Source organism: Bacidia gigantensis (genome assembly GCF_019456465.1).
Source record: "Bacidia gigantensis strain McMullin 20006 chromosome Unknown contig_132, whole genome shotgun sequence".
In the NCBI taxonomy this organism is placed as follows: domain Eukaryota; kingdom Fungi; phylum Ascomycota; class Lecanoromycetes; order Lecanorales; family Ramalinaceae; genus Bacidia; species Bacidia gigantensis.
Genome location: NW_025408592.1, coordinates 751,151 through 765,812, shown reverse-complemented (window position 1 = coordinate 765,812; position 14,662 = coordinate 751,151). Strand labels below are relative to the sequence as shown.

The 14,662-nt window shown below is 49.5% G+C and overlaps 6 protein-coding genes across 6 annotated transcripts; 3 read left to right on the top strand and 3 right to left on the bottom strand.

The window, feature by feature from the left end:
• Positions 1 to 306: 306 nt before the first annotated feature.
• KY384_001508 (uncharacterized protein) lies at positions 307 to 1,680 on the bottom strand (the record flags this gene model as incomplete). Its single annotated transcript, XM_044810038.1, has 1 exon — positions 307 to 1,680. One exon carries the CDS (start codon positions 1,678 to 1,680, stop codon positions 307 to 309), a length of 1,374 nt encoding a protein of 457 aa, XP_044673050.1.
• Positions 1,681 to 2,447: 767 nt separating this feature from the next.
• Positions 2,448 to 3,730, top strand: KY384_001507 (uncharacterized protein; the record flags this gene model as incomplete). Its single annotated transcript, XM_044810037.1, has 4 exons — positions 2,448 to 3,169; positions 3,228 to 3,279; positions 3,330 to 3,552; positions 3,609 to 3,730. 4 exons carry the CDS (start codon positions 2,448 to 2,450, stop codon positions 3,728 to 3,730), a joined length of 1,119 nt encoding a protein of 372 aa, XP_044673049.1.
• A 980-nt stretch (positions 3,731 to 4,710) lies between these two features.
• Positions 4,711 to 6,540, top strand: KY384_001506 (uncharacterized protein; the record flags this gene model as incomplete). The annotated part of the gene is made up of 1 exon (XM_044810036.1): positions 4,711 to 6,540. The coding sequence occupies one exon, from the start codon at positions 4,711 to 4,713 to the stop codon at positions 6,538 to 6,540; it is 1,830 nt and encodes a 609-aa protein (XP_044673048.1).
• A 570-nt stretch (positions 6,541 to 7,110) lies between these two features.
• On the top strand, positions 7,111 to 8,861 carry KY384_001505 (uncharacterized protein; the record flags this gene model as incomplete). Its single annotated transcript, XM_044810035.1, has 3 exons — positions 7,111 to 7,330; positions 7,387 to 7,576; positions 7,634 to 8,861. 3 exons carry the CDS (start codon positions 7,111 to 7,113, stop codon positions 8,859 to 8,861), a joined length of 1,638 nt encoding a protein of 545 aa, XP_044673047.1.
• Positions 8,862 to 9,663: 802 nt separating this feature from the next.
• KY384_001504 (uncharacterized protein) lies at positions 9,664 to 11,367 on the bottom strand (the record flags this gene model as incomplete). The annotated part of the gene is made up of 4 exons (XM_044810034.1): positions 9,664 to 10,857; positions 10,909 to 11,019; positions 11,076 to 11,259; positions 11,315 to 11,367. 4 exons carry the CDS (start codon positions 11,365 to 11,367, stop codon positions 9,664 to 9,666), a joined length of 1,542 nt encoding a protein of 513 aa, XP_044673046.1.
• A 469-nt stretch (positions 11,368 to 11,836) lies between these two features.
• KY384_001503 (uncharacterized protein) lies at positions 11,837 to 13,783 on the bottom strand (the record flags this gene model as incomplete). Its single annotated transcript, XM_044810033.1, has 1 exon — positions 11,837 to 13,783. The coding sequence occupies one exon, from the start codon at positions 13,781 to 13,783 to the stop codon at positions 11,837 to 11,839; it is 1,947 nt and encodes a 648-aa protein (XP_044673045.1).
• Positions 13,784 to 14,662: the final 879 nt, after the last annotated feature.

Here is a 14,662-nt window from a genome sequence, read left to right as displayed (position 1 = left end):
CGTCGAGCCCCAATTGAGTTTTCTAATGCATAATCGTAAACGTAAATCATTTTCATCAGAGGCATCAAGTCGTGCTTAGATAACAGTCGGGGTTCGTAATAAACTTTGTAGATGTCGACATCAAGCTTTTGATATCTCTAAAAGTCTGTGGACCGGCTTCCTCGGCCCGTGGGTCTTGCTTACTACCATAGATATTGGCCTTGTCTATTTGGTGCTGGTGGTGAACCTTCATATCAACTTTTTAATCCATTACGAAGTCCCAATGTAGATTGGCGATCCAAAACATTGTGATCATCGCTAGACCAGTCAGAAATGCGGTATGAATTCCGACCATTCCACCGAATTGAATGCTCTCACTGGTAAAGATCTCAAGCTGACGAAAACCTCGACGACGATGTATGCTCTTGCAACAGCATAGACGAAGGTGACAGGACTCATCGAAATGAACTCCCACATCGGAATAAATTCCCTCTCTCGCATGCGCTGTTCCATTGTATTCATTCTTTTGATGGAGCCCTGCTTATTAGGAAAGAGTTTGATGTACCATCGGTCCCATCGCCCCAAACGATGGCCATCCTGGTATGCCTCACAAGCAAGGAACACGAATGTGGATGCGACGATAGCAATGCAGCCGGCGCGCCACAAGGTGCGCTCGGTCTTGGTTGGAAAGCTGAAATTCCAGGCTATGAAGTGCAAACAGCAGTAGGCGAGCATAATGATGAACAAGAGGACAGCATCCGGTGACGCACCTATGACGGGGATACGGTCGTTGGTAAATCGGGGCAACGGCCTCTCGCGTGGTCCTGTACGGAAATATAGGTGTGGTTGAATCTCGGTCAGCCAGGACGGCGACAGGTTGTCCACAAAGTCCAACGGGGTCTGGCGGTAGGGTTTGTGGGCATCAGGCATTGATCCAGCCTCTCTCAGGATTGTTTCCGTCGAGGCCTCGCAATCAAGTTCGGTAGGTGCCTCAACATCCAAGGGCTTGTTCGACCACTGGTAGTAAGATGCAAAGGTGCAAAAGACGAAAGAAAACGTGGTCAGCTCGAGCGTGGTGACCGGTAGGTGTTGGATTGCGCGGCCCAGACACTGAATCACGAACCAGCCAGTCTGGAGCAGCGTGAGTGTCTTCTGAAAGCCATCCTGTTTACTCTTGTCCCAAACCTGCTTTTCCGTGATGTCTGGATACGGTATGTAATTGCGGGTGACCAAGTAATGCAATTGCCGCGCATTCACCGGGAATGGTTTGCTATCGCGCGGCCTGATGATGAAGCCACCCATGTTGGCGTAGAAGCCGTGGCGTAGTGTCCACTTTGTATAACCATGCCCGTGCCAGAGCTCCACGGACCGTCGAGCCTCCGCTTTCTGACCAGTGGCGAAGGCAACGACAAACTCGGGACCCATGATGGCTTGTAGCATCCACCTGAATTTGCGCCTGCATTGCTGCCAATACTTCTCCTTGGGGGCTGGAACATTGAGGTGCAGCGAGGTCCATGTGCAGAGGAAGATGGTGAAGAGTGACGACCACAGGATGTCGAAGGTGCCTCGGCCATCAGGCTGACTGACCCAGCCCTGACGGCGGCCTGAGGCGGTCGCATTAGACACGTTGGTTGGGTTGGTTCCATTTGTGGCGGCTGCGACTACAAGGTGGAGGACAAACAATATCAAGGAGCGGCGCATTGCTGCCGCCGTTCATTGCGGAGCAGGATTGGTAGCAAGACCGTCTATCGGCTCCTCAAATTATCTGGAAATGGAATTAGAATCCTTCGACATCTGATGAACATGGATCCATGATCAGAAGAGAACGCAATTAGCTCTCGCTGGCTATCAAAAAGCTGGACAAGAGGGACAAGATTCGCGATCGGGGGAGCATTGAGGCTGAGAGGTGAGCTAATCATACGAAAGGGTACTAGCATCATCAATATTAATAATATGATAGTAGCCTGATCGAGATAGACGGATAGTCAGTAAGCACCGCACCGTCTGACGTTGGATGGAAGGATGAAAAGAAGGTAAGCGTGCCAACAAATAGAGCAGCGTTCCCTGACCTTCTCCCAGGAGCATAGACGGTCCCGTTTGGAGGCTTGGACGTTTGGTTCAGCCCAGCCCAGCCCAGCCCACCCTATTTTTTCCCTCGCCATGTACTTGGACCTGCCATCGGCATCCGTGGTGTGTGCGTTGCTTGTTTTGGGAGACACACGTGGCTGTGGTGCTACCTGATTCTGCCAGTAAGTTGCAGCAGGCAGACGTTTAACAGCACGTATTATTGGAAGTGGTCCTGTTGAACTGAAGCTCTGTCCATCTTACTGCTTCTTCTCATAAAGTAGCTTGTACCTATGCCAGCCCCTTCTTTATATTTCTGGATCATTGCGGTGTTTCAGCCTTGGTTATGAGAGGTTTCTATAACAGGTTGATCATAGTGCTCCTCTCGTGTTGAGGCCTACACCATGAGCACAGAAAGTCTTCTCCAAGACAATTCTCCTGCCGAGTGGGATAGCCTTGAATATCACAAGTCGACGGGCACCGATTCCCAAGCTTCTCAAGACTATCTCATATTTTTTATCTCTGGAAATCCGGGCTTGATATACTATTATGAACCCTTTTTATCCAAGCTGCAGTCACTCTTGAGCCTGTCAAGCTTTTCTCCAGCCCATTTTCAAATCTACGGTCATTCCTATAAGGGATTTGAGATATCACCACACGTAGACAGCATATCAGAGCCTGCCGGCCTCAAACAACAGATCAAGCATCACGAGGAATGCCTCCGCGGGCAAGTCAGAAAGCACCAGGGAGAGTTCCCAGGGAAATCATTGAAGGTCATACTTGTTGGCCACTCGGTTGGATCCTATGTTCTGCTTGAATTGATTCAAAGGCACAAACAAATGGTTCAAAATGATGACGAGGTGGATGATTTCGACTTAATCGGTGGGATTTTGCTCTTTCCCACAATCGCCGAAATAAGCCAGTCGAATCTGGGCCGTATCGCACGACTAATACTTCCGCTTCCTGGTTTTGTTGGAGCTGTTGGTGTGATTGCCCGCTTCGTAACGTCGGTATTGTCGGAGAGCGCACTCAACCGGGTAGTCCAACTGGCAACGCGTTTCCCAGAATATGCCGCAAAAACAACTACAGCCTTTCTAAAAAGCTCGATGGGCGTAAAACAAGCTTTGTAAGTTTAGACTGCACACTGCCAACAAGTGTCGGAATGAAGCTGACATAACATACAGACATCTAGCCCGCGACGAGATGAGAATGATCAAAAACGAATGGGACAGCGAGGTATGGGGAGCAGCTACCAGCCCAGGCACCAACCGACGTGATACTGCCAGCTGGAACTTGGTACTATTTTGGGGAAAGAAGGCGAGTTTGTGCACGGTAATGTCGTGATTCGTGATGCTAACAAAGGTCTGCAGGATAGATGGGTCGCTGATCATACACGGGACAATATCATTAGGGCTCAAAAAGAACAAGGGCAAGTGCGGAAAGAAGAATATACTACCCAAAGCGTGATAGACGATCGAGGAACACGCCATGATTTTTGTACCACTCTGGGTTAGTATACAAACACCAGCAACCTGTACAAGACACTGACACAATGGTTGGTCTAGACAGCAGTGATTACGTGGCAGGTGAGGTGAAGAATTGGATCGACGATATTATTATGAGGCATGGTCAGATGATGCGGCGTTCATCAACATTTGGAAAGCCGCCGGTAGGCCAACCTACATAACGAGATGATACTGGGTCACAATATTGCACGGCAAGAGGTCGAGATATGAGCCTAGAACAGCATTGCGGTCTTCTCTCCCGTCTCCGGAATCAGCCATCCTTACCATCCCATGAGTCACGGTGGCGGAAAGACATTTCCGCATGTTGTTCAGGGGAGAACGCTCCGTGCTGAGCGGAAGGCTGCCATATGAGGATGGCGACCTGCAGCCAGACTTACGGTCCTCACCGCTGATTCAGCGTACCCGGGGCAACGCATGTGGTGTCTCATGATTATTGCTCAGTGAGCGCATTGACTCGAAAGGACTAAAGCCTTATACAGGGTCGAGCTTGCATGAACTCAGATTACAGGCTAATCCGTGATTGGTGTACGGATAAGCTGCTTCGTAATTGAGATGATCCTGTTGCAGGCAGGGTACGGTCAAGACTGCAATGAATCTGTCGTTCTAGAATTCCCTCGTCTTCACACATTGATGTCCTTAGGGGGCTTGATGGGCTAAGCTGAAAGCGACATCGGCGCCAAGCTGCAAGGCATGCGGTGGCGTGGCACGAGGGGCAGTCTTGGCAGACTTCCAGACGGCGGGGCTGGCGGTCCCGCACTTGGATTGTTCATCAAATTCACTAGAGGTAGTAGTCCAGTATCAGCTGTGCATATCAATTGACGTTTGCTGCCGATGACTCAATTGAGCTAGGCACCAAACATAATATAATACTTCTCATGTCTGCCCCCAAGATGACCTGGGAAACACCTTCTTTCAGCACACAATCGTTCCACACTTATTCCTAGCTCTCTTTGTCCTCCTGACCCAGACTCTGAAGCCCCACCGATTTTACATTTCCACCGTTACGCCATTGCGTCCTTGGTTCCTTATTTGAACATTCACCTTCTATGCGATACTAGTGCGTGGCTTCGACTTGTTGCTATTGCGTCGCTTGTAATCTTTGACCAATCTCAAGAACTCATACCCACTCTTCTGCAGATCAATGAGCGCGGCAATCTCCTACGCAAAGAAGAATTTAGGGCCGAGAGCGAAGCCTCAGATTGAGGTCAAGCTCAAGGACAACCAGAAAGATGAGTTCGCACCATCATATACTTCTCTCGACGAGATCAAGGGGGAGGTGTTGATCACTTGTTCGGGTGATCTAGCCTTCGAGGATATATGGATCACATTCGAGGGAGCAGCCAAAACCTACGTCGAGAAAATAGCCACCACTTCCCCTACCAATGGCAAGAGCGAAGCCTTCCAGAACTTCCTGCGACTCGTTCAGCCCATGGAGCCGGCCGCATTTCCAGAGTCGCGCGTCCTCGAAGCACACAAAACCTACAAGTTTCCCTTCAACTTCGTCGTCCCTCCCCGCCTACTGCCACAGTCGTGTACTCACCCGAAACCTGAATCCTTCCCTGAGGACGCTCATCTGAATCTCCCACCAAGTCTAGGCGATCCACTCGTGGCCTCATGGGGCAAGTCGCTGATGGATGATATGTGCCCAGATATGTCTACTATTATATATTCAATCAAATGTCGAATGACCAGTGGGAGGAGTTCTAGCGGTAGACACATGACAATGGCGGAGGCCTCGAAGAAATTACGTATCCTCCCAGCTGTGGATGAGGCTCCTCCACTCAATGTCGAAGGTGGTGACAAGGATGACTTTCGGCTGAGAAAAGAAAAGTCGATCAAGCGGGGAGTCTTTCGGAAGAAGCTTGGAAGACTGGCTGCAGAGGCGCAGCAGCCCAAGAGCCTTCGCCTACATTCGATCAATTCAACAGAAGCCTGCCCAGTGACGACGATGGCCACGGTGAACGTTCGTTTCGACCCAGCAGATGAGGGATCACCTCCACCGCGACTCAACTCTCTTGCAGCGAAGCTCAAAGTCGCTACCTTCTACTCTAGCGTGCCGATGAAAGAACTGCCAACTAAATCTAGCGACTTCCACTACAGCAGCGTCAAAGGCCTTTTCGTTGACTCTGTTCCGCTCTCCTCACGTTGTTTGGCAGCCATTAAATGGGAAGGACATAATATCGGAGACCCTGACTCGAAGGCTTTACCACCCTCGTATGGCTATAAAGGCAAGAAGTTTTACACCGCTAAGGTCGTCGTACCTATTGAGCTGCCAAAGGGGAGCAAGGTGTTTGTGCCATCCTTCAACAGCTGCCTCATTTCTCGTCTTTACGCCTTGGACCTCAGTCTATCGATCGAACCCCCCAAAGCGAGTGTAATGGACCCGATTCTCCATTTGAAACTTCCGATTCAGATATCTTGTGAACCAAGCCCTAATATTGGGGCAGGAATGCCGTCGTTAAGAGACGTTCACGCAAGCGATGATTTCTTTGTGCCACGAAGTGTTGCTCCCCCAAGGGAGGAATTTCTTGGTCGATCTAACCTGCCTCAAATTTCGCCCGCGCTCTCCACGAGCCCAGTATCTACAACACCAATGCTGTCTTCAACGGCTGCTGAAGAAGCGCCAGCTACGAATGGTGTCAACACGGCCGCAAATCCGACAAACCAGCGTATATCTTTCAGCGTTCCTCAACGATCTTCATGGGCGCCCGGGGTCATTCCTCAGCGCGCCCCACAGAGCGTCCGTCTTATGGGGGCACAACAGCGGTTTCAATCGCTAAGCTTTGACGATGATGAAGCTCTACAGCTGGCCGAGGGCCAAGACATACAACCGAACGAGGAGCAACCACCTGAATATTCTAGTCTAGGTGGAAGATGGCGGGAAAGGATCTCGACCAATGTCCGGCAAGGGCAGATGTCTGATGCACCAGCGATGAACGGGCGCGACATAATCCGACATGGGTCCACCTGAGATTAGGCAGCGTTTGGCGTCCTCATTTGCTGATCGGCTTGTGATGTGTTGCATGGTATACCGAGCTTTACGATTATCATTTCTTTTCGAAGCTTGGCTGAGGCTAACGACTCAATGTATTGGAATACTACTGATCGATGAAAAGGTTCGAGGCATTGATGTTATTTAATATACGATGTACATATAGGACCGTCTTCTGGCTTCCTCAGCTTTATACCGTCTATCAAGATTCGAATTCGATTGTCGAGAACATCCGCAGAAACGCTTTCCCGTCATTGGTTTGATCAATCGTTCATTGTGCTTACATCGATAGAAAGAAGGCAGTAATAGGCGAGCGCTGATTGGCTGCGGGCTTTGGCCTCTTAAAGCCATGTTTGGTGACGAAATGATTGCGGTGTGAAGTGCATTAGTAAAGGCTGGACACGGGCATACACACTTCTCCAGCCTTGAAGAGCAGTCATTCTTTACATGCCACTCCTTTCTTCCTTTCTTACTCAATTGGCCCTCCAGAGCTACAGGTCCACATTCATCACCATCCGAAAGCTTCCGCTCAGCACAACAGCACGGGCAATGGCGACTGAGTATAAGATCAAAGGTCTTTCCGGTCTAGACTTGAAAAGCGGGGAAAAGCGTGAGGTAGAACTTGAAGGCATTGAAAATGGCAAGGTCCTACTGGCAAAAGTCGGCGAGAAAACAACTGCTCTGAGTCCCAATTGCACTCATTACGGGGCGCCACTGAAATTCGGCGTGCTTACACCGGACGGGAGATTGACCTGCGCCTGGCATGGAGGTACATCTACGAGCAAACATTGTCCATCTTTCAGGCTCTGACAGACTTCATCACAGCTTGTTTCAATACTAGCACCGGCGATGTCGAAGACGCTCCTGCACTCGATCCACTGGCCACCTTTGACATTGTGGAGAAGAATGACGGAGTGTATATAAAAGGCGATGAGCAGACCATCAAGGTGAGCAGGAGACAGCCAAACACGAGATGCTCGCCTCAAGGTCAGGAGAAGATCGTCGTGGTGGGAGGGTATGTCGATACAATCTATTGACCGCCCTACACATCACGCTGACATTGGCCACGCAGTGGTAGCGGCGCGGTTGGAGCCATCCAGGCTCTCCGAGAGCAATCATATAAAGGCAGCATAACTTTGATTTCCAGCGAACCAAATCTCCCAATCGATCGTACAAAGCTATCGAAAGCCCTAATTGCAGACGCCTCGAAAGTGGAACTCCATACACGAGAGTGGTACGATGACGCTGCTATTAAAACCGTCTCAGATAAAGTCTCAAGTGTGGATTTCAAGGCCAAGACCGTCTCGACTTCGTCCGGCAAGTCTTATCCATATACCAAACTCATTCTGTCAACGGGTGGTGTGCCCAAAGCGCTCCCACTCCCAGGTTTCAAAGACCTCAACAACATCTTTCTACTCCGAAGCATCCCTGACGTTCAAGAAATTCTGAAGGCCGTAGGCGAGCAGAAGCAGAAGAAGATCGTCGTCATTGGCTCCTCTTTCATCGGCATGGAGGTCAGTAGTGCCCTGGCCAAGGAGAATGACGTCTCCGTAGTTGGCATGGAATCCACTCCACTCGAACGAGTCATGGGCGCCAAAGTCGGGAAGATATTTCAGTCCAACATAACTAAAGCTGGTGTCAAATTTCTTATGAGTGCTTCGGTCGACTCGGCCGTGCCATCGTCGTCCGATTCCAAATCCGTCGGATCTGTCAAATTGAAGGACGGCACCAATCTGGAGGCTGATCTTGTTGTTCTTGGGGTTGGAGTTGCTCCAGCCACACAGTATCTTCAAAATAACGCTGCGGTGCAATTAGAGAAGGATGGGTCCCTCCAAACCGACGAATCGTTCGCCGTAAAAGGCATCCCGGACGTTTACGCCATTGGCGACATTGCCACATTCCCGTATCACGGCCCCGGTTCCGACGGCACACTCACTCGAATCGAGCACTGGAATGTGGCACAAAACGCCGGCCGATCTGTAGCGGGCTCGATTGCCTCAGGTGGAAAAGCGAAACCAAAGAATTTTATTCCCATCTTTTGGTCTGCGTTGGGCGGTCAGCTCAGGTACTGCGGAAACACTCCCAATGGGTGGGATGACCTAGTATTGCAAGGTGAGCCAGAGAATGGAAAGTTTGCGGCTTTTTACGGGAAAGGCGATACGACTGTCGCGGTGGCAAGTATGATGATGGACCCGGTCATGTCGCAGAGTGCGGAACTGATGAAGAGGGGCAAAATGCCAGGGTTGAAGGAGTTAAGAGGGGGCCTAGACGTGAGGGATGTTGATCTGTCGAAATTGTGATGCGGAGATGGTGATATTGAGCAAGGTAACAAAAGGGCTTGCTAATGAGCCATGTAACATGATTTGAATTTGAATGCCCGTCAAGAACCGACAAGAGCAAAGAATAATGATTTGCTTACCTTTTATGTTTCACGGAAAGACACTTGATGTGTATAGTCTCCATTGTTGCTACTCGTACCTCGAAGTTTTCGCTCGATATTTAATTCTCGAGGCCAACAAAACTTGTCAACCAGGATTACGAAAGGAAGCTTGAACACGAGCTCTGCATCATGACCCACATCGTTTGTGTTCACTCTATGCTTACTCGCTTGCACCGACACCAGTCTGGGGCTCGTCCTCCCCAAGCTAGTGCGCTCGTGGCATCCTAATGACTGGTCTATGCCTTCAAATGTTCCATATTGCGCGTGAAGAATCGAAGCCTTGGTACGTAAATCTTGAAAAAGAGACTCGCCCGATGAATTCGCGGTTTCTTGCACAATGAGTGTACGAGAAACAAAGCATCAAGTAATAAAGGGAACATGGCCAGCAAAATCAGCGTCAACGTTAAGTGAAACACATGTATATTCCAGCTTCGTGTCTCACTCGCTGGATTTGATGGGAAGAGCCGATGGGAAACATATTAAACGCCAAAGAGACCAAAGGGAAGGAAATTTGAAGCAGTGAGTGCTCGGTTGAGGGAAGCGATTACACGAAGGTCGTAAGGGCATGATCATTCACACATCGAGGCCAGCGCTCTCCGCACTTCACTGCTTTTGCTTTCTTGAGGGAGGCAGAAAGTCATTGAGCGTCTACTTCACGATGACTAATGCGTGTCCTCGTCAAAGAGCCGTCGGCTTTTCTCATTTCCCCCTGCCGATGGCGGATTCTGCTGATAATCTCGCCTTGGGCCATCGACGGGTGCCATATCTTCCGCAATCGCATCCTCGTAACTTGGTGGAGCATCGGGTGGTATGTCCTCTGGTGAGGGCTCAATATGATCTGTGGTCTGGGTCGGTCCTGAGCCAGTGACACCCCCGGTCTGGGTCGGCGGACGTGCCGGCATTGGTGGAGGTGGCTCCTCTGGACGGTGAGACATTGCTTCCAGCAGAGCTTCTGGGGGAGCAACTCCAGAGTAGACCTGACACGGCATACGTAACATTTGGACGTTCAACTCGGGCTGAAAATGAGTGTCAGCAGAATTTAAAGCAATCATAGGTTGTTGAGATCTAACATTTTTCTTGTTCCCAACACCCCAGGACAGTCCAACTTTGATGTGTAAGCCATAGCTGCGGGAGATGTTACAGGTGTGAAAGGTCGGTGAGACGTTATTTGGAAGGGTACGCTGGTTCCATAAACTTGGCGGAACTTCTAGAACGTTAGTACCACCTTTCTCATTGCCGCTTGTTTCATCGAGCGATTTATGCATATTGCTCGTGCTCAAAATTGTCCAGCTTGAGATCTCGTTCCTCCGCAGAGTATGAGCTCGGATGGTCGAAAAAGCCAATAGTTCGACATGCAACATCTCTAGGAATAGGGAAGCGGGAGAATCATTCAGCCTGTTGATAAGAATCCTCAGTGGTAATGCATCATTACACGTTATGATGGCAGGGTCTGGGAGGCGACCCTCAATAGACACACTTGGCGGCGTGATGTTGGGAGTTTGACCGGATGTAGATTGTTTGCGAAACAGACTCGGCTTCTCGAGGGTATCGATGGGTGGTGCAAATTGATGTTGCACACGAGCGAAAGATTCCCTTCTATTCGGAGCCGGCCTTGGAGGCTCAATTGGAAAGAATAAGAAATTTGTGTTGTATCTCCAATTCTCTTTGTAGAAAGCAGGCCTTTGGACAGTAGCTTTAACATAGTATTGTATTTCTGCCTCTCCCGGCATGCCCCCTAAAGTCGGTGGGAGCGTCTTCTTCACATGTCCGTTTGAGCCTTGATACATGTCAATACGCATGGAGCTGAGATTGGCAAGGACGGAATTGTTATTGATGCAATCATTATTGAATGGGATCTGTACACAAGTAAGCCTTGAGAGGAGCAAGAATCGTCATGATAGACCGACCTTGAATTTGAATGGATAGGAGTACTGGCCGGGCGGTAAAGTGTATTGATTCTTGGAGCCTGCGGCCGCAACATCTCGCGAAGGAAACACCGTTTGTATCTTATACAACAACTGACGCATGTCAGTCTGTTCGATTATGGATGTTGCGGGATTGGCTACCCACATACCTTGTGGACCTCTAACTGGGTCTGGTTCCGAGCGTACGGATCATACGTTCCAGGAACGCCATATGCTCCAGCAAGCCGAGTGCGACTTTCACCTTCCAATTTCACAGTGATCGCTGCAATAGTCTCTTGAGCCGTTAGGGACAGCAAGACCTGCCCGGACACCTCATCAAGATTGGTATAGTAGCTGTGAGCTTGAGATAGTTGGACTCTTAGAGGGTAGGAATAGGACATTTTCGCACTTTGCCTGGCTCTTGCTCTTGCTCTTGTTCTTGCTCTTGTGGCCAACGGTCATGGGTGTTAGACCTTTGATTAAGCTCTATAGATGTTGGAGTGGCGTTGATGTAGGACATTATGTTTTTCGTCTGCCTAGAAATTCACTGCTTCTGATATCCGGAATATGACAGAGGCTGAGCTCCGCCAAATTAGGTTGCATTGGTGCTCGCCCGCAGCGAAGCTTTTACGCTAAAATTGTTTAGAAAATAAGTATGTTAGGAACTCATTTATTTCACAGAGACAATTTGTGAGGGCGCTTGCAACGTCAGGCTTTAAAATGCTCTATGCTGGATGCATTGTAATTGAGATCCTCATAAATTGCTACGTCGCAACAATGTGTGGGGTATCATCCGTAAAGAAAGTCCTTGAACGCCCCGTCCCTATGACCGAATTCTTGCTCGCTGTCGTTCGCATGTCTCAAAGACGCTTGAATAACACATAGCTAACCTAGAAAGCTTCTTTACAGGGTCCCCTTACAGGATCGTGGGTCAACCCTCGCATAGTGCCTCGTTGAGTAAAGTATTGTTGATTTTCAGAGCTTCGACCTGCGTTGGTGACTCACTAGCAAGGCCACTCGCCTTGCCGTTGTCTTTCTCCGATGGGACTGCCTTCTTCTGTGCTGTCTTCGAGATAGCGACTTTAGCCGGAGAAGCGGGCGTGGCACCCCATTTGCCCACCATCCACCCCCCAAACGCTTTTGAAAGGCCTTTCTTGGATGTTGCAGCTTCGGACGGATTTACCGTCGTCCCTAGCGTGGCATGCCCAAGTAAAAGCCGGTTGTAGTTGCTAGAATCATAATACCTTGTGGATTTAGAGGTCCTTCCAATCGCCGACGTTGAACTTGTGATAGGGTCGACTGATAGGGATGAAGCACCTAGAGATGCTCGAGGACTGTTGATTAGTTGAGATCGCTTCCGTCGTAGTTTGGGAATGTCGACACCCCGACTCGATAGAACACTTTCGGCTGAACATGCTCGATGCAGTCGGGGCTTCATCGATAGTTTTTCTCCGTGCCCAAGATTTATTTTAGCATTGGGGTCATCTTCGATCCCAGTGAGAGCCTCTTCGTCTTCTGGCTCTTCTAGAATCGTACTTTGGTCTCGTGTAGTTTTGGGGTGACTATCGTATGTGTTCTCCCTTCCTTGTGGAGATTCAAGTATAGCGGAGATGTTCTGCGGAAACTGCGAAGTGGACGGCGAGGCTTGAGCCGGAAAGCTTTTTAGTGACGTATCAGATACATGTTTTTGATGCCTTGGGAGAAAGTCGGCGGAGTCAATGGTAGTTGACGCAGGGCTCATTGGCCTAGAATGGTCAAAGACGTCTTCTGTAGTGTCGAAGATGGACTGCTCGCGGAAAGAAGATGGCGGAGAGCTGTACGTCGATGATTGGCCAATCGTGAACGAGTTCAGTGAGGTCTGAGAGAATCTTTTATTAGACGGATCATAGGGTGGGACTGTAGCTGACGTATGTGAAAGTATTGTGGCGGCATTGGGCGCTGAACACATCTGTAGATGAGGTGATCCTGGTGTACGAGGGGTGTGAAAACCAGCGGTCGGTGTTCGAAATCCAGGAGATGTGACGTATCTCTTTTTCCTAGGTCGTCGAATGGCCGGTGCCTTCTCTTTTCTTATGTCTGCTTTCGGAGCTGCATGGTAGTGGTGGTGAACGTGGACAGGTATCTCTGGTGATGGTATCTTTGCAAGCTCCGAATCTAGGAAGCCTTCGTTGGCCGATTCAGATTGCAACGGCTGGTGCTGTAGGATCTGTTCTCGCAGGCTCTCCACCTCTTCATTGGATCCGGTCAGCATATCTCGCAGCTCAACGATCCCCATCTGTAGATTTGCATTGTCTTGGAGAATTTCCCGAACAAAACTTGAGACAACAGACTTGTCTCCATCATCAGGCCCAGTCGCAGATACTGCAGCCCCACTCAGCCTGCCGGCCGCACGATCCAGTTCTTGCTCTACCGCTCTTCGTCTCTCCAATCTTGCCACAAGTTCCGTATGTTGACCTCTTTCTTGACTTGTTTCTTTTTCAATGCGATCAATCTGCTCCGACAACCTAGCAATGGTTCGTTCCGCACTTTTCCACCTTTGTATTGCTGTGTGTTTTTCTTCATCTTTCGTCACAGCTTCGATTTGTAGACTCGCTTGTTCCAGCTCCATATTGAGCAGCTCGGCCTCGAGATCAGCGGCTCGCGCGGCGAGAATCGTGAGCTTCTCCATCTCTTTGCGAGTCGAGTCGAGGTCGGAACTAAGCGCAAGTATTTGAGCGTCTGCATTCGACACGCTATTGTTCATCGTCTCCAACTGATCTAGCAGATATCGATTTTCCTCTATCGTTTGCGCATTTGAAGCTTCTAGATCCTTTTTGTCCTTTTCCAAGCCGTTGACTGCGATCGTGCTGCTACGACGCTCTTCTTCCACTTCACGCATGTAAGCTTCATGGCGCGAAAGTAAGGCCTATGCACACTTGTCAGACTGAGCTCTTTTCATCCAGTTCATCGCATCTCCGACTCTACGCAGCTTGACCTACCTGGCCTATTTGAGCTGCACTTTGGAGGTCTTTCTCGAGCCCTTCAAGCGCCGTATTGTTATGTTCGAGGTACGCACACCGCGAGCGTCCACAGCAACAAGTTGCCCGATGTGCCAAAGATCGCATTTCGCTCCCTGACTGCAACAGGAGACTATCCAGCACAGCGGACGGCGAGTGTGAATTTGATGCTGAGCACCCAGTACATGACATGACAAGGGCACACGAGTCTTCCAAGATGGCCACAATGGCAACCCTAGAGATTCCTAGGAATGAGCGGAAGAATAAAAGGAAAAGGTCAGGTTTCTGAAAGCCATTGTTGCGACCTGCCCCTCATACGTCAGTATAGCTTCTGATTGGCTCCAGTCGCTTCCCAGCCACCTCTTTCCCCAGCCGAATGCTCGATTGCTCCTACCACTTTCACATCCGCGTAGGACACCGATGCCCAGCCGAGATGTCTTCCATGTGTAATCTCAGTTCCTTTCGCTCGAGGAGTGAGATGTTGATTCGTTAAACAGCTGCACCAATAGTATCTACTATGAAGACAACAGAAGTCAGTGCCTCTTTGCTGGAGACAGAACTTGACCAGAAGGAACATACACACGTTTCAATTGTCAATGAATGATAGTATATTATTGTTTCGCATCCATTTGATCGCATTGCAACAGTCGGATTCAATGAATGTAATGTATTATGCCTTTGACTTGCTGTTGTTGCAATTACTTAGTACAGATTACTTGAAAAAATTCTTTTTTCCTTCAAGCACCCTTCGAATCTTTGAT